Source organism: Melanostigma gelatinosum (genome assembly GCF_949748355.1).
Source record: "Melanostigma gelatinosum genome assembly, chromosome: 16".
In the NCBI taxonomy this organism is placed as follows: domain Eukaryota; kingdom Metazoa; phylum Chordata; class Actinopteri; order Perciformes; family Zoarcidae; genus Melanostigma; species Melanostigma gelatinosum.
Window position 1 is genome coordinate 22044123 of NC_136649.1, and position 18854 is coordinate 22062976.

At 46.0% G+C, this 18854-nt stretch overlaps 1 protein-coding gene across 1 annotated transcript in view; it reads left to right on the forward strand.

Moving 5' to 3' along the window:
* The window catches only part of LOC306790535 (transcription factor IIIB 90 kDa subunit-like), a 78268-nt gene extending 68542 nt beyond the window's left edge, over positions 1–9726 (forward strand). Inside the window, exons 18-19 of the mRNA XM_079286883.1 lie at positions 6587–6746; positions 8436–9726. Of these exons, the coding sequence (XP_079143009.1) occupies positions 6587–6746; positions 8436–8467 (192 nt within the window). The 3' untranslated portion in view covers positions 8468–9726. The remainder of the gene's footprint in view (positions 1–6586; positions 6747–8435) is intronic.
* The last annotated feature ends 9128 nt before the right edge of the window (positions 9727–18854 follow it).

Sequence of the window (18854 nt, forward strand, 5' to 3'; positions counted from 1 at the left end):
ATAATAGAGATAAATGAAACGAGGAGCAGGTCAGACAACTAAAACATGATCAAATACACTTACAGTACAGTTATGGTTCATTGTGACGACAAATACTCAGACATTTATCAAACGTGCATACAGAAGGCCGTTTAATCAGCTTTTGATTGTTAGTCGCTAGGAAGCCCATAATAGAAACACTTAAGTCCCGCCCACACCGGAGGGGAAAACCAAGTTTAGAAGGTTCCTCGCCAGCAAACAAGAGTTACATGTGCAGCAAGCATTTCGTCCAAATGTAAGTCGAGCTGAAGCATTTAGACTGTGCAACTTGTGTTTTAGTGGAATGTGGATAAAACGAAAAGCGATGCAGTATTATGTTTGGAGGTACCGTGGCTAACATTAGCTCGCTAACAGCTAACTTCTTCCATCCCATGATTTTCATTAGTAGACACAGGATGCTGAAATAATCCTTTGACATGCTTTCATCTGATGTTTTTAGCATTTCAGCCACAGACTGTATATAAGAAGTAGTCATCGTGACGTCACTCATCGGTTTGTGGACTGATGTTATGAAGCCTTAAGTTCGCCGTCGCCATCTTGGCTTTTTTGTATACGATGAACGGAAGTGACCATATCTGGACTGAGGAGGAGTGAGACAGAGACGCCGTATACGTCTCTGGTAGAGACCTGTCAATCACCGTGTAGAGAAGCAGTCATTTTCTCATAGACTTCTATACAACTAGAGGAGTCGCCCCCTGGTGGACAGCAGAGAGAATGCAGCTTTAACACATGAAGCTTTGGCTTTACTCTGCAGAACCGGAGGTTGCCGCCTGGTTTCAGCCCTTGTTTGCGAACTGTTTCGCTGATTGTTTTTAGACTCTCCATTTCGGTCTCTTTGGCCGTCAATTTTAGCAAAATTTTTTAATTGATGAAGCCACCCATCAATGTTCTGCTTTTCTTAGTTCAGGTGGCATTCACTGATTCATGATATTACGAGGAATCTTTGTTCTTCATATGTTGCTGGGAATAACTGACAGCAAATGTGATATAAATGTCAATGATTGAATGTACTTGATATATAACTGGAGGCCTTAAAAAGATGTTAAATATGCTCCTCTGTGGTATTAAAATGCCTTTCACAGTCTTTAATTGAAGAAGACTGCAGAAAGCCTGAGTTTAGTTCTGTGGCGCAGAGGAATAAAACATACTCGCACACAATACTTGTTAATATATGACTATAAGAAAAAGGTATAGAGTGTCTATCTGCATTAAAAGGCCTCTAAACCCAGAGGCTTCCTGTCTCCAGCTAACAAAGCTGCTGTAACAGACCTGGAGTCGGGCTGTAATTCCCCGTCAGTCTCTCCACGTCGGCCATTAAAACCTAATTGCTGATTGCTCAGATCTCCTGCAGAGCAGACGGGGAAGAATAAATCTCCACTCAGGCCGTGTGAGAGGTGAAGCTCACTTTGTCTTTGTTTGCCCTTCCGTTATTACTCCCCCTCCTCCCTTCCTCCCTCCGGGGCGTTCACTGCTCCTAAAAACCTCTGACAGGGCCTTAAAACAAATACGGCCTTAAACTTGGACATAAAAATGCCTGAAACAGCACTTTTAGAGGTCTTTTTTTTTACCACCCTGCAGCGATGGCTTCTGTTGGCCCACCGTCAGCTTCCAGATGAATCCAGAGTGTGTGTCCTATCTGCTTTACTAAAGCCAGTCAGACTTCACGTCTTTGAACAGGAAGTCCTCATTCTCCATTCGTAGCTTCACAGCTTTCAGGCCAGTTTCTTTCCAGCTTTGTTTCTTAATTTTATTTTAAATTGGACCCAAATTCAAACACAGGTAGCTTCACATCATCTTCAAAAGTGTCTTCCTGGACTTTATATTCACTCGGTGCGGCTCTTTTTTTTATTTTTATTCCCCCATATCTCACTTTACACATTCTAACGGTCATGTCTTCCCTTTCTGCTTCACGCTGCTTCATTCTTATTTCTAATGAAAAGAGTTTCCCGTTTCATCATTCCTGTCGCGTTCCTCTTCATCGCCACATAAAGAAGTAAAATGGCAGAAGTTATTTCTAGGAGTTCTGTGTTTGGGAAGGACGGACATGTAAGTCTTAACAAAAGTTTGAAAAAGTTACACGCCTGTGGACATTACAACTGAGAGCGCGTCTGAATGATGGGAGTGTTTGATCATGGAGCAGTGACCTCCGTAGCTCCCGTTCATTTATTTTCTCCCATGAGGAAGTTTTATCCAAATGTTGCCGTTATCGTGCTGATTTCTAAATGCGATACTTTAAAGTGCGCATAAATACAGAGATGAACGAAGTCTCCCTCTCTTTTCCTTCTTTCCTCATCATTTCACTTCATGCTTCATTCCCTCGCGTCCTCCTCCTCCCCTCTTCCCGCTCCGCTGCTCTCCTCCACCTTTTTATATTTCCTCTCTCCTTCCCCACATTCCTTCCTCTCTCCCCTCCTTTGTCTCCCCCCCCCCCCCATCACTCTGCTGTTGGCAGCTCTGAATGGAGGAGCTCGGGGAGCCCAGGCTCCGTCAACCAGGAAGAAAACACGACCACGAGGGGCCGGGTCAACAAGGCTTGTTACTTAGCAACCCCCCTAAACCTCCTCCTGGGAACTGGAAGCAAACGGCCGTCGCTATTGGCCGAGGCTGCTCCTCGCTCACGCTCCTGTTATGTAATGTTGCAGCGACGGGGGTCACGTTGAAAAGAGAGGTTTGCCAGAGTCGCTCTGTCTTGGAGCGCTTAACAACAAACTGATTCTCGTTTCTTCCTCTTCAGCGACTCGGTCATTAGTCCGTACATTTCTCTAACAGGCCGAGGGAGGAAACGATCACTTTACAAGTCGGAAAAACAAGTTGATTTCTGCCAACTGAGAGCGGCCCAGCTGTTCTCCGCTGCCCTCGTCTCTCTTCTTCTTCTGCTCCCTTGAACCACGTTGAGGCTGAAGCTCCGGTGGAGGCAGCAGTCGACACAGTGAGAGACGTTGGGGATTTTCAGAGAGGCTTAGAAATGTGAAAGGGGTGACGAGGTCACGGGAGAGCGGGCTTTGAACTGCAGACGGTCGCTCTGGCGTTTGCAGCGATAGTCTGCTTATGCAAGCAATCGTCTCAGTCAATTGATGGCTGAGTCTGTTTGAAGTTGGGTCCTCAGAGGAGCTGCCGGCGGTAAACCGCATGACGCGGAGTGTTTTCAGCTCGGCCTGTAGGAACGCACTGACCTCCACGGTAGAGCCGAGATGCAGAGGGACGGACGAGCTCTGATCGTTCGCCGCTTCCTGTCGTGAAACAAATGTAAATGCACGAAGTTAGAAACGCGTCAGTAACGGGACAAACGAGCAGGACGTTATCAGAGACTTCAATGAGATGGTACTACTTAAGAATAAACGTTTCAACGACGAGGCAATGAAAGTGCTTTACATTAGACATGAAGGCATTGAGACAGGATATAAAAGAAACATTAAATAACCTCGTAAATAAGCTCAAATACGGCGGACGGTGCAGATCTCTGCTGTAATGTTTGATTGAATGAATCTGTGCAGACGCGTGTTTCAGCTGCGTCTCATGGCCGTTTCAGTGACTCTGAGCTTTTATTTGGGCTTCAAGTCTGCTGAGCAAACAGCAGACCATAGTGTAAATCAGAACGCTAAATATTTTTGCAGTTTGGTGCAGCAAGTTTAGCCGTGGACAGACTCAGAGATGCACACATTCAAGCACACACACACACACAACCGATCTCATTGTCCCCTGGCAGAGATACTAATAATACGGATTAAATGGTAATAATTCTTTTTTTAACATGAAATGACAGAATGACGAGATATGAATAAAAAGGCCCAAATTAAACTTACTAATTGCTGTTTGATAGAAACATTTGCATTGTGGATTAATGCAGCAAATCGAGTCTGTTCTGCATCGTGGAAACTTGTTTAAAGCTGATTAATCCTTTGACTCCATTGATGATGCAAATCATGTCCAGAACAAAACGTGCTGCTGGTGATTTATATCCTGGAAAAAAATAGAACGGGACGTGATTTAGATCTTTCTGTCGTTCATACTTTCTGGTTGTCGTGCGGTTTAACAACACTCTGAGAAATGGCTGAACGAGAGCATTAATCCAGACTGCGGTTTGCTCCGTTAATTTAGTTCTGCCAGTCGCTCCGTGCGTGAGTAAACTGCAGGCGATCGGATGTCAACATCCCATAAACCCCTCTGAGCGGTTGCTTCCCGAAGTTGCTTCGAGTTGCCTTCTCGCTCCTAACGAGCAGTTTTCTCGTTAAAGCGCCGAGGCTCAGTGAGCGAACAGTCGATACTCCAGAGTTTGAGTCTCTTCTAACATGCGACACGATGTTTGTCGTGGAACGTGATCGCTGTATGAACATGGACGTTGATGTCTAACAGCAACACAAACATCTCGCTTCGTCTCCGCTCCATCTAACCGCTCTCCCCTCCTAATTAGTCCGGAGCACCGTGTTTATCTTCTCTTTTTAATTATCCTTTTCTACGTATGTCTTCACATTGCTGCCTGTGTTCAACGGCAGCTAATGAGCCGCCCAGCGGCTGTGATGAGGAGCCCGGTGAGGTTGAAGTCACAAAGGACAGCACTGGGTTGCTGTGGTGGTGTATTTTATGCTTTTTGATTTTGTATTGTTTGGTCGTGGGGCAAAAAGAGCTCAAATCTAAGGACATAAGAAGCAGAAGAAGGGCAGAAAAGTGGGAAAGAACCAGCCAAAAAAAGAGAATCGATGTGCGAAGGAAGGAGAGAAGGATGTGGGTGGAATGAAAGAGAGGAAACATAAAAGAAAGGTGGGAGGAAAGGAAGGAGGCGAATTGGATGAAGAGATGCCAGAAAGGAAGGGCCTCAGCAGGGACTCCAGCAGGCTGTTGCTGAGGAGAACAGAAATATCTCTCGTCACACTGTGGAGCCTCCACCTGCTTCTGCTCCGGCTTCATAATTAGCCCCGGCTGAAAGGAAAGCGACAACATGCAGGTTTCCTTTTCAGTCGCTGCGGAAAAAAGACTTGACGGTAGATTTGCTTCATTCCTGAAGCCGAACGATGCGCAGAAAGTCTGGTTTTAGATATTTTATTAGTTTCTCTCGCCTGAAGGAAGGTATAAATGAAATCCTGCACGCCGTGCACGCCTGTCCCTCTCTGGTGTCACGGGTTGTTTGTCTTTTGATATCTGTACAGTTCATCACTCGGCAAGATAAACACGGCTCGGATGGAAGTCGCTCTTTCAGAACCGCGTCGGAGCAGATGAGTGTTTCCTCCGAGGGGAAATTTCCTCTGTCTGACAGCGGACGAGTTTTATAAACCGAACGTATTGAATCGGTGGTCGTAAGTTGATTTGGTGTTACATTATTACATGGCGTCTTGTACTGTGGGCCACTACAGTCATCCTGATTGGCTGGCAGGTGTCTGCTGTTGTATTCTCTCCAGACCCAAGAGAAGAGGGGACATTCCCACAGAAATCTACGGAGCAGAATGGACAGAGCGGACATTTTTACGTGTAATGTGTCCACTGTGACCGTCTGAGAGCCGGAGTTCAGAAGTAAAATTTAACAACTTAATGCTATAAATGCTAACTTGTTACAGCGTAGGGAAGCACATTGCTGTCGCCAGATGAGTGACAACTTTGTTTTGACTCATTTTCTGTCGTGTAGCGTTTAAGTATCGTGAAATTAGCAAGCCAGCTAGCTAACCGTTGGACAGATGGCTGGTTAGCTTGCTTGCTAGTTCCACCATGCTATCGCTACATCGGTAACGGACAATGAGCCGAACGTTTGCTGCGTCCTCGGACATTCTTTTGTTCTCGTCAAATGACCACGAGAAACGGTTGAATGTCAGTTCTACTCTTATTCTATTTCTATGACCCGATGGTAGGATTGTAGGCATCGTATTTTACGTTGTTTGGTTCAGTTTTGTTCATTTGATGGAACTACCGTCCTCTTTGTGGGAATGGAACCTTCAGACACTTGTCATCGTTTCCACTGCTGGAAAAAAGCCTTCATTCTATCCCACTGGTGCCAACATTTCCTCCCCGTGTCGGGCGGCTTGTTTTCAGATTTAAAAAAAAAAAAAACTTCTCTATTTCTGTCTCCCAGCATGCAACTGGAAAGACTCTCCTGGTTGCCCGGGGGGGGGGGGCAGAAAGGGCTTTCTAATTACATTTTTCCTTCACACTCGCCCCTTCTTTTTTAATTCTCTCTTACTCTGAAGGGTATCGTCCCCCCGAGGCTCTGCTTTATTTCCGACCCTCTCGTGCTGAACAAAGTGCGCTGTGGACGGTGCGCGTTTTAAACCGTGGAATCCTACACGAGATGATAATGTGGTGTGAGATAACAAAGGTCGTGGTCACGCTCTGATGCTGTGTTTAGTCGTATGCGGGGGATGCTGCAGCAGATGAAATACCTCCACCTGCCCTGAAGCTCACCCCCTCCCCACCATACTGTTTATTATTTTTATCATTTTACAGGAAGTGGGCTATATGAGATCAGATCTGGGTTAGATTTCCCCGGGGCGGCGGGGGGGAAACTGGTGTCACGCAGAGGAAAATATTAAAAAGTCGTCAACAATATTTCCCGTTTGTCCAGATTGCCACCTCCAGCCCCCTGCCGGTGCCCGTGGGAGCCCCCGCCAGCCGAGTGGTGGTGGAGAGCGGGCCGGTGGTCTACGACGACGCGGCCGGCGAAGAGGAGGAGGACGAGGAAGAGGAGGCTTGTGTCAGCGCCATGGACCTGATGGGCAGCAACGGTCGGTCGAAACACACACAGGGTTCTGTTGTCAGGATGTCTTCAGACGTCTATCCGTCACTTGTTTATTCTCACAGATTGAGATTAATGTTGGTCTGTAAGTCGTGACACAAACAACAGTGTTCCCAAACGGAACAATAGAAAGCAACACACGCACAGACTGAGGCGTGCATCAGGTACAGTCTATGGGACGCCAGGGTCACAGAAACATCGATGGAGAACGAGCTCTACCCAGCATGCCGTTCAACCGTTTAACCCTCTGAACCCCAAAGCAGTTTCGGGGCGTTATTTCACTCCTGTCACATTTTCACTTCAAACTATTTGAAAATGAGTAAAGATTTGAGTAAAGATAGAACTTAAGAACCTGACGGAGGAGCAGAAACCTAAATATTTCACCAGCTGGTGGTAAGTTAGAGCTATTCGAATTATTTTTAATTATTCTTTCTGATGATTGGCAGATTATCAGTTGTTTATTGTAACGACACGCTGAACAAAATGAAGAAATGTGAATTCTTGACTTTGGTTCTGTGGCAGTGAGCTTCCTGCAGCACATTCAAGTCTAGTTCACACCAACGGCGTCAGACGGTTTTCTCAGTCGGACGCCGAGTGTCTGCACTGAGAAATAGTTTGAGTGACTTTTAAATTATTTTTCATGAATCAGCGTCCGCGGGTCACGGGTCAGACTCCTGCAGTGTTTTAATGAGCCCCCGAAAAAGATTCAATTTCTTCACTTTTACGTGTCTGCCTGTTAAGATTTAAGGTCCCCGGCTCTGCCGCAGTAAAAAGCGCTTAATTGATTCCTGTAGGGGAACTCTTTGTTTGTGCTCCTGCCCGCTCCACAGTGAGGTCAGAGGTCACGGCCCTCCTCAGAGCTGCCCCTCTGGAGGACGGTGGAGCCGGACGGAGACTAAAAGCAGACTCCCTGTTTTACATGTTACCAGTCTGCATTCACACAAAGCAGAGCGTCTCTGTGGACGCTGTGTTTTCAGAAACCTGAGACGTGTTTTTATTTTTCTTCCTGCGACACCTCGTTTACATGCACTTCCACTCTCCGTGACGCGGGGGAGTCGGCCATTAAAATCAAAGTTTCTGTCTCCTGCTCACGGCGTAAATAAAGAGGTTTTGGTACCGAGACCAAAAGTTTACTGTATTCAATATCTTCCCTCACTCTGAGGAATATGAACCCGTTTTTAAATGATGTTTGGCCAGACATGTTGACATGTTTACTTCATAAACAACCCAAAGTGTTTCATATAAGGCTTTAAAATATATTGCAGAAAATATAGAGTACAACAGCAATAGTGCTGTGTTCATTTAAGGAAATAAAGTGCGGCGGAGAAAAGTAATTAAAGGCTCTGAAAGGCAAGGCAAGAAAGTGACTGAATTTGACTAAATGGACCATAATGTACCAAATGAACATCATGCTGTGTTGAAGAAGACTTGAAACTAGAGATTGAGACCATAAACTCATGTTTACAATGTTTACTGAGGGAATAAATCAAGAGAGAAGTAGAGTCATTTTCTCATAGACTTCTATACAACCAGAGGAGTCGCCCCCTGGTGGACACTAGAGAGAATGCAGGCTTTACTTTTCAGAACACGCACATTAACGCAGCGGTGATATTAATCCACAAACATATATAACAGTGAAACTCGTGCATCTAATCCCTCCGTGTCTTTCTCCCTACAGATTATGGCAGTGATGTCGATTACGAGGACTGATCGTAGCAGCGGTCTTCTCCGGGTTTTTAATCCCCGTCTCGTACGGAACCATTCTGAATCCTCAAGTGCATCAAACGTTAACCACCGGGGACACACAATGGCAGCAGCCTCAGAGCGAAGCTGTGATGGTAAGAGCAGTGAGGAAGTCCCATCGGGAGTGAACGGGACGGAAACTAAAGCTGGACACAGATCCTCACTCCTTGTACCATTTGGCATCCCAGCTGGACCGAACTGGGAGGACGCACCGCTTGGATGCTGACGGAGAAGTTCAAGTGGAAATGAGCGATGTGGTTATGTTCATCATTGTGGGTCACAAGCCCACAGCGATGAAACTGTAAAATCAAACGTATTCCAGTAAACATTGGTTTGTTGAGACGCAGGTCCGACGACGTTTAGGTTCAAACTGTCAGACGACTAGGATCCAAATAACTGCTGTTTAAAGAAACACTTCTCCCACAAAATGACCATTTCTATATGAATTACTCGCCTCTTCCCGCATGCCTCCACGGTGAACAGAGAATCACAAAAACATCCGTTTACAAAGATGATTGTTTGATGGGGTTGACTCGGCATGACCGTGTGCATCTAAATGTATTTAGTTGCTTCAGTTAAAATGCATGAGTTACGTGTTGATATCGTTTCACACGTAGCCTCCGTTTACTTCTATTCAATTCCTCCGTTTGTTTCTTGAGTCTTCGGTCACGGTGGAGGTTTAAAATCTAATTTCACTTCAATAATTCAAAGTGACACAGTGCGAGTCATTCATATACAAATGCTTATTCTTTTAAATGACTATTAATGTGAAGTAAGAGCCGGCTTCTCATAGAAATAAAGTGATTTAAATGCTGCTGAAACATTTATAGACGTCGGTGTTTACTGAGTTGACAACACTCGAGTGCTTCCTGATAACCGACTCATCTCAAAGCTAGCGGTCGCTAACACACCTCTGAACAATTCATGAATCCAAAAAATAGTTTCAGACGAAGTTAGTTTTAGGAATCAGACGGTTCGATTCGCATTTAAGTTGCTTTTGATTTTTTTTTTTTTTTTTTTTGATGGTTTTCATTTATGAGATTGTGTCATTTGTGTTCAATATTCTTCAGCCGAGCCGGGGTTGTAAATACATTCTCTGCAATATTATATTTTCCACGCGAGTGAAATGGACCCCGGTCAGAGAAGAGATCTATATTTTGTATTTATGCTTTTGATGATTTTGCTGCGATTGAAAGTTAGATCTGCATATCGTTGTGTGCGTTCGCTGCTACAGTAAAGACTTCACATGAGGGGAAAAAACACCCGTTTGTTTCTTTTTATTGATGTTTAAAAGTCTCATTAACTCATGTTCACTCTCTTTTTGTTGACCTGCTGGTGCGTGTGTGTGTGTGTGTGTGTGTGCGCGTGTGTGTGTGCGCGTGTGTGTGTGTGTGTGTGTGTGTGGACATTGTATTTTTCTATGAGAGCGATGACAGTTGAGGGAATGACAAAAGTCTAACTTTATTGGTGAAATGAGATTTTTAATCTCGTTCACCTGTTTCTATCAACTTTTTGTTCTTTTTTTGGGCAAAGTGTTTTTTTTAAAGATCCCTTCGTTGGAGTTTCTTTGTCTCACCCACACGGTTGTGTAATCACTTTTTCCTCCGTCTTCTTTTCATCATCTCTGCGTCGAGATGAACTCGGGCTGAACTCTCATCGGTGACAGACAAACGGCGCCGTGTCCGTCCGCGACCCGACACCTCCCGCCATCGCCAGCCGTGCTTTTGATCAGATGAGCCGTTTCGTAGCCGGATCGCTTCACGCCGGCACCGTCTCCCAGTGTGTCTGAAGGTATTGTTGCCTCCAGAGATATCCGGTGTCTCCGGGTGTGAGTGAGGAGATTCAAGAGAAAGATGAGTCACTTCTCAAGAGTGGGAGGAAATGTGAAACTGAGGAGGCTCTCGCGTCACACGAAGTATGTCGAGCCTTTACACGCGAGGCCTTTTTTCACGGTGCGTTACGGAGAACGCGTTATTGTCTCGGCGTCAGCCAGGAGACACGACGTGACCTCGCTTTGGAGACGCGTTTCAGGCCTTTGTTGAAGTCCTTTCATGGGATTATGCGACTGTCGTCTGCTGATGCAGGTTTTTTGTACACAGAAAAATTGAGACGGAGGAAACTCTTTGTGTTGCTTTCAGCTCGCTTGTGTCCTTTTTATGGCTGTAAATTTCTTTTGTCAAACTACAAGTCACCAAAGTCTGAAATATAAAATCCGTCACGTAGGAGGTTGAATGATCTAACAGCTGTTCTAGACAACATGCATTTAAAAAGTGCTGCAGGAATGAGTCTTAAAACACAGAAATGTTCCTCGTCTGAAGTCGTTTTTTGAATGATCTTTCGGTTAATGTCTGAAATCAGTTCTGTGTTTAACACTCGCTGAAGAGATTGTAACGTTTAGTTGTCTGATATGAAACGGGTCAGTGAACGCCCCTCTGGTGAATCTCAGAGTGTAAATGAGTCGACGAAACGTCCTCACTCGAGCACTGTCCTCCTTTAGCTTAGCAGTGGACACGTTTCTGCTGTAACCTGAGGGGAATGTCCCTTCTGTGTCTTGTGTGGGGGGAACCAGTGCAATGCTCAGAGGGGTCAGCCAGTATCATCAGAACGACTTCAATTAAAGCAAAGAGAAATGTTGATTTTGGTGAGAAAACATATCGACAACTTGGTGTTTCACTTAACTTCTTTATTTAAATTATTACTCTTAATAGAATACCGATAAACACATTTAACAACGATGAAAATTCAGGTGTTGCAAGTGTTGACCAAAAGCTACAACACTGGTGTTGGACAATAAATTGACGAGTCATGTTTAATTTGTTTTGCCCAAAAACCACAAGTTCTACCTCAAAGTGCTTCAGCGTTGACTTTCAGTCCTTAAAGAAAAGGAGTTTTTAAAGGACCTTGTTTTAACACGCAGAAAAACACGAAATCCCCGGATTCGGTGGCCGTGACCGGTTCATCTGAAGTGCGGCTGAATCCGCCCTATTAACAGATTATTAGACGGCGTGAAAATGTCAGGCGTGAGCCTCGAGCCATCTCTGGGAATTTTCCGTCTTCACACCCGCCGACATCCGAACCCCGACTTGAAACACGCCGCCGCTGCGGGCCCTTCTGAAACAGACCCCTCCGCCAGTGTCCCCCTCGCCTCACACGCCCGTAAAATCATTTCATGGTTTATGAAGCGGTGTAATTGTGCTGTCAGCCCCCCCCCCCATCTCAGTTTTCCACCCACGTCTTCTCTCCTGCACGCTCTTCTCCCCCCGAGGGCCGACTGTACCTACGCAAAGTTTTACTGAAACTTCATCTTCCTCCGACACCAAACTTCTACAGTCACCTTTACAGTGCAGCCGAGGGAGGGAGGGAGGGAGGGAGGGAGGGAGGGAGTTGAGCTGCTTAGTTGTTGGAATGCTGTTAAGCAGGAAATGCATTTTCTAGTTTTGTTTGTGACCTCGCTGCCCTTCCTCAGTGAGAGAGCCACGGCCGGAAGGATTCCCTCCGCCGCCGAAGAGAAATGTCCTTTTATGCGAGTTGTTGTTTCGAGCTGAGCCAGATTTGTCTTCGGCTTCGAGCGAGACTCCGAGGGAAGATGTTAAAAAGAGAAAGCTCCTCTTCCTGTTAACTTCTCCTCTTTCCTGTTTCCGTCCGTACACAGAGACGAGAACAAGCACTTTTTTTTCTTTTCCTCCCGAGGTGTTTTCTCTTCGTCTTCACCTTTGTCTCACTGTGTTGCTCTCAATCCAAACGTCCGCCATCTTTTCTGTTCCCTCCTCCAGCGTCCCTCCCTCTTCTTGTCCCTTTCTTCCATCAGCTTCTGTCTTGACTCTCTCTCTACCTTTCCCTTCACTTCGATTGCTTTCCATCTTTACTCCTCTGTCCCTCATGAAAGCTTCTCTCCTTCTCTTTTCTCCCTCCAATAATCTTCCTCTCTTTCTCCACACCTCCTTCAACATCGTCCCTTTTTACTTTTCTTTCCTCTCTTCTGTTTTTGTCCCTTGTTCTTCCACTAACATCACCTTCTTTACTCTCCTCCATCTTTTATTTCCTCCCCCCTCCTCCGTCTGACAGCTGCGGTTTAGCCACAGAGCTAACTTCTCCCCGGAGGCGGTTTGTGTGTTTCTGTGTGTCGGAGTTTGAATCAAAGGCACCTTTGCTGGGTGAACACACCTCCCTCACACACAGCGCTGCACTTCCGTACTTGTGAGGACTCGTCATGAACGTAATGCGTTCGCTGTTTCCTGACACTCGATCATCGGAGCAACACGCCTCGCCTCAAAACCAAGAACTTTAAAGAAGCCTGGACCAATAAACTGTTCTCACTTTCTACATCTGCCCTTGTTTTTATGAACAGTTTCTCTCTTCAAACGTGTCATCTGAAGACAAATGGTCTCACTTTTCAAAGCGGTCATGGCTTCCCACAAACGTCCACATTCTCCAACATGTTCACAAAGTCCTCATCAGTTACAAATGTCCTCTGTTTCCAATCCTTGGTTTCTTAAAATAGAAAACAGAAATAAAACCTCCTCCTATTCATGTCTTCACTTTTCAGAAACAGAATCTCATCTCTGCTCCTCATATGTTGCCGCTTGGGAAGCCTCTTGCGTATAGCTTGACGCAGACGGTTTGCGTGTTAAGGTTGAGAAACTGTGGCGGGAAGGTTGAGGCAATAAAGCTCCCGGGAAAAACTAAAATAAGTACGCTTGTAGCAAAACGTTAGCTACGGACGTAATGTCATGTGACTCAGCCACCTGGCATCACATGATGTTACGTCGTTAGTAAAAACTCTTGGAAACATTTGGTTTCACATGGGGCACGAACATCGGCCTCCTGAGTGAAAGTCCTGTTTGTTCGACCCAGTAAAAAGAGTACTGGGTTGATTTGAGGAAAAGATCACGTTTGTGGTTAAATGAAGTACATTTGTTACATAAAATAACTACGTTTGCTACGTAGCAAAGTACGGAAGTTAAACAAACGAAACTTAACTGCTAAATAAGTCAACGTTGAGCTGGTTCACTGAGGACACTAACGGCGGTCTCCTGGGTGAAAGTCCATCCTCCTCCCACCCGCTATGAATGGACTTCCTCGCTCTTCATACCTCCGTTGCTCTGACCATATTAATATCTTAACTTTCTAAAAATGTCCCCACTTATAAAGTGACCTTGCTTTGTATAAACATTCGCACTCTCAAGGTCTCGAGCTGAAACTGGTCCTCACAAAGACAGACGTACAGGAACACACACACACACACACACACCTGTTTCCCAGGCCCGGACCACGCTGCCTCGTTTCTTGCCAGAGCAATTTTCCTAATAATTCCCCCCCCAACCCCCTTCGGCTGCCCTCAAACTCTCCTCCCCCTCTTCCTTCTCCGCACTGCGTTTTCCTGCATCAGCACATCAAACTCCCCCCCCGCAAAACACCACAGCCTCCCCCCCCCCCCCCCAGTTGCCTTCCTCACCCCAATTATTTCCCGGGACCTTAGCTTAGAGGGATTCTCTCGCCCCCGCGCTCTGTTCTGTAGTCGCTAACCTTCCCTTCGGTGCAGGCGGAGGCGTCCATTGTGTAATAAATGCAGGGAGGCGTCCATGTCTTCTGTGGCGTCATCGGGACGAACGCTCCCGACAGGTAAATTAAGACCGTAACAAGAGTCCAGTGGGAGCTTCTGAAGGACACGACCGCCGTCGGCTTTTAAAGACCGTGTTCTCAGCGTTCCCTCTTTCTCACACTGAGGTCTGTTGTTAGCGTTGACCGCTCCACCTTGCATCCTTACGAAGAAGAGTTCTTAGGAAGGAGCTTTTTGAAGTGAGTAAATATGAAAAATGCACCGTGGAATTTAGTGTGGACGACGTTCCCACAGTTTCACTGGCGTTTAGAGAACTACGGTGGCCTTCAGGTAACGTGAAAGCGCCTCTCCGGAGCCGGTGGTTTGTCCTTTCTGGGCTACTGTAGAATGAAAATTAGATATGAAGGGCTCATTGTATGCGAATGCTTCTTAGTTTCAGGTGATTATACACAAATGAAAACATAGTTATGAAAATTATATAAAATTTCTGCCAACAGATCCCTCAAAATGCTACACACTGGCCTTTAAGAGAGAGAGAGAGAGAGAGGTCATGGCTGTGACGCCGTCCAGCCTCTTTGCTCCACGGCCGAGCTGCCCCCCCCCCCCCCCCCCCTTCACAAACATAAATAATTTTTTGGCTCGGTGCGTCACGTCGTAAACCGACTGCGGCAACAGATGAGTTTGGTGTTTTTGATATATGGTCCCGTCTCTGTAATTGAATTCATTGAGGGATAACTCCCATGACGCACAGGGACACGTTCACATGTACAGACGTGACCTGTGCATCTGGCTCTCTCTCACACACACACACACACACACACACACACACACACACACACACGTGTGCAGGACTCTAACTAGTATAACTAGATGTCTAACTAGTATAAGAAGTAGATATGGGTTATTTAAACCCAAAGAATGATCTTTTCCTAAACCTAACGAAGTATTTCACGGTGAAGAAGTCTTTAGCTTGTAGTTCATCGTGGTTGGTTGTTAGCCAAACTCTTTGTAGCACCATTGACTGAAATGGTTGGCTCCGATGGTTCCTTCCTTCCTTGCTTCCTTCCTTCTCTCCTCCTTGTTTTAGAAGCGAGGCGAACGGAGCTCCTCGGGGCATACAGCGATCTGAATCAGGCAATCAGATTTGTAACTGGGTTGATCGGAGATGCGGATACGTTGTGTACAAATTGAATATGTAAATGTGGATTCTCTCTGGATGTGATGAAGTGAGATTCAGGAATAACAGGACCTCACATGGAAAGAGCAGCGGGGCGATGAAACGTATGACAGGCAGCAGATTTACAGTGAAGCCCTGATGGGAAACACAGAGCAGCATGACGTCAGTCTCCTGTTGTGTTCATTTAGAGAGTGTGTGTGTGTGTGTGTGTGTGTGTGTGTGTGTGTGTGTGTGTGTGTGTGTGTGTGTGTGTGTGTGAGAGAGACGGCCCCATGGTGTTGCTTTGTAGCAGGTGTGTGTCTGCATCTGAGAGGGTGCGTTTTCCCTTTTTTGTGGTGTCTCATAAGAGGTTCAGGTGGTGTGTGTGTGTGTGCATGTGTGTGTGTGCACCCCCTCTGTTGTTTTGTTTGCAGCCCTGTAATTACCTTGAGTCGGATCTGCTTCTGTAACACAGGTGGGAGACAATTTAATTACAGGGTGGGAGCCGTGCCCACCTGTGTGTGTGTGTGTGTGTGTGTGTGTGTTTTAATGTATAGATGAGTGTCTGCATGTGTGTCTCTTATGCAAACTGTATGCTGAAGTTCTGCATTTTTGTTTTTGCAGTTATTTCAGATTGTGTGTGTGTGTGTGTGTGTGTGTGTGTGTGTGTGTGTGTGTGTGTGTGTGTGTGTGTGTGTGTGTGTGTGTGTGTGTGTGTGTGTGTGTGTGTGTGTGTGTGTGTGTGTGTGTGTGTGTGTGTGTGTGTGTGTGAGATGCCATGATGGGGGGTGGGCGGGCCTGAGTGAGATTGAAAGAGACAGAGGAAGACAAAGGGAGGGAGAGAGGGCAGGTTGAACACCTGGCGCCTGATCTGAGGCAACATGATGGAGATTAAAAAGATCATGAGGGGGATTTTTCTCTCCCTCTTTTCTTCTCTCCTCTCTCCATCTCACCTCTCCTCTCCCCTTGTCTCCTCTCACCATCCCTTCTCTCCTTTCCTCTTTCCTCCCATTTTCTTCTCTTCTTTCCTCCTCCTTCCTCCTCTCCTCTTCCCTTAACGTCTCTCATCCCCTTCTCCTCTCTCCTCACCTGTCCTGTCCGTGACTGTCAGTTGTCAGAGACCTTAAAGAACTCAAGGTGTGCTTCATCGTCCTCGTTGCTAAGCAACTCAAAGTTTGACGACCTCTAACGAGCTTCTGTCGGTGCTTTGCTCCACAGAAAGGCGTCGGACGAGTCCGTCTGTTGCTGGTTCCAGCAGCAAGACGTCAACTTGAAACCAGCGCCTGCTTCTGGTGTTTTTAAGCGGAACGTTCATCTCATTTTGTTGCATTGCCGACTATGTTGCTGTGAGACAAACCCTCCAGCATTACGATAACACAATTGGCTCACACATCTCAGCGAGTGATGCAGTCGCTTGTGTCGGCGTGAATAAAAAGCAGCACTGGATCATAAGAGGGTGAGAAAGTCACCGCCATTGGAGGACGCAGCTGGAAGTTAATCTCCGTCTACGTCGCCCTCCTCTTCCTCTGCTGCGCTTTGAAATCCTGACAATTTTTGTAGATTTCCAAATCAGACAATCTAACAATCACGCCCACTTTGTGCCGCAATTGGTTTTGGTGCAAGCTCTCGTTTTTCATTCTTCACTGAACGACTGAACGACTGAATAACGTGAATAACATCAGGCGTCGTCTGATGTGTTCACTTTCAACATGCAGAGGCTGTTGCATCTAGTTTGAGTTCTTTCTTAACAGGCTTAAAACTGTCACTGGGTATGTTTCACCGTCCGAGCCGGCTCACTTCCTGTCTGCTTCCCCACACACTCCGCTCTCCTCAACTTTCCAACTTTTACTGGACCAAATGGATCAAATTCTGACGATAAAAAAAAAGTTTGACGCTCATAAAAATGTATTCACCGTTTTACAGCCGCTCATTTCCCAATGATTGTGTCGAGGGGGAAACGATGCTCATGGATCTCATGTTGCAAATCGCAGCTGACATGTTGCACGTTTTGGTGAAACGGACTCCTGGACAGCTGCTGCCAGACTGCACAGCCAACAGTCCGTGTTTCACTTTGCAGATTCACCAATACAGCAGCGAGACATGACCGATGACTTTTGATTTAAGTTACAAAACCCTGCGATCTGTTCTTCGAACTGCATCCCTTGTCAGAGTTCAGAATGTATGAGCTTTAACTCTGGTTCCTCAGAGACCAACGCCCGACTGGGCCAGGACCAGTGAAGATGCAACACATTCTCACTCCCAACGTGTCGAACACAGACGCTCGGTCAGCGGCCATGTGCTTCAAACTACGACGCTCCAGGTTCCCTTTCAGCCTCAGTTCAGGACGCATCAGTTTCCGCTCGTTACATGCATGATGTCTTTTCAAAATAAACGTCCGTGTTCACAGGAAACAGTTTCCGCTCGTTACATGCATGATGTCTTTTCAAAATAAACGTCCGTGTTCACAGGAAACTGTTTCCGCTCGTTACATGCATGATGTCTTTTCAAAATAAACGTCCGTGTTCACAGGAAACTGTTTCCGCTCGTTACATGCATGATGTCTTTTCAAAATAAACGTCCGTGTTCACAGGAAACTGTTTCCGCTCGTTACATGCATGATGTCTTTTCAAAATAAACGTCCGTGTTCACAGGAAACAGTTTCCGCTCGTTACATGCATGATGTCTTTTCAAAATAAACGTCCGTGTTCACAGGAAACAGTTTCCGCTCGTTACATGCATAACGTCCTCTCAAAATAAACCTCCAACGTAGATTTCCTTATTTTTAAGGTTTACTTTGGCAACAAAACTACTTTGTTCGGTTTCGGAAAAGATTGTTTTTAAATGGAGTTAAAATAAGAATGCTTGTTGGGTAACTGGTGTTACTTAAATAACAAAGCTCTGGTAAAATAAGTCAACATGGACTCACACGGGACATGAACAGCGGCCTCCTGGGTTTGTTTGACCCGTCCGACCTCCACTCACATCCGCGTACTCGAACTTTCTCGCTCTTTAAACTTCGTGGAGCGCTGAGCGTCTCATAAAGGAGGAGTTTACGTCGGAGGTCGTTGAAAGGCCGGTGTCTCTCATCTGAAAGGTAAAAATATGATTGTTGAATCTTTAAACATTTAGTCTGTAGAACTTTTTTTAATTTTCTCAACTGAGGATTTACTGTACCAATTACCTTTATCATCAGTGTTTAATTTAGTCTCTCTTCGTATGTTTTCATGATGGCCTACTTTGTTTTACCGTTCAAAGCCCTCTCTGTCAGCCAAACTCATTTTGAGCTTCAGTCACCATCCTGTCCTCTCTCTCTGCTGCATGAATGCCAACCTCGTGGCCCGGAAACTCTGCCAGTACACCGCGGCCCGTTATTTCTCCACCGGTCAGCGGCGGGTCCGCTTCAGGGAGAGGATTGAGTGGGTTATGCACGATCAGCACAAAGCCCAGGCGCTCAATACACATAAAGAATTTAATATTTTACAGACACAAGAGGCACAGATTTAAACCAGTGACCTCAACGCGGTAGGAGAAGATATTCACATTTTCAAGACGGAAGCGGATCAACGGATTGACTGCAGTCACTTCTCAGTGAACACAAACTGACTTCGTGTTTCTGGAGATGCTGGCAGTGTCGTCAC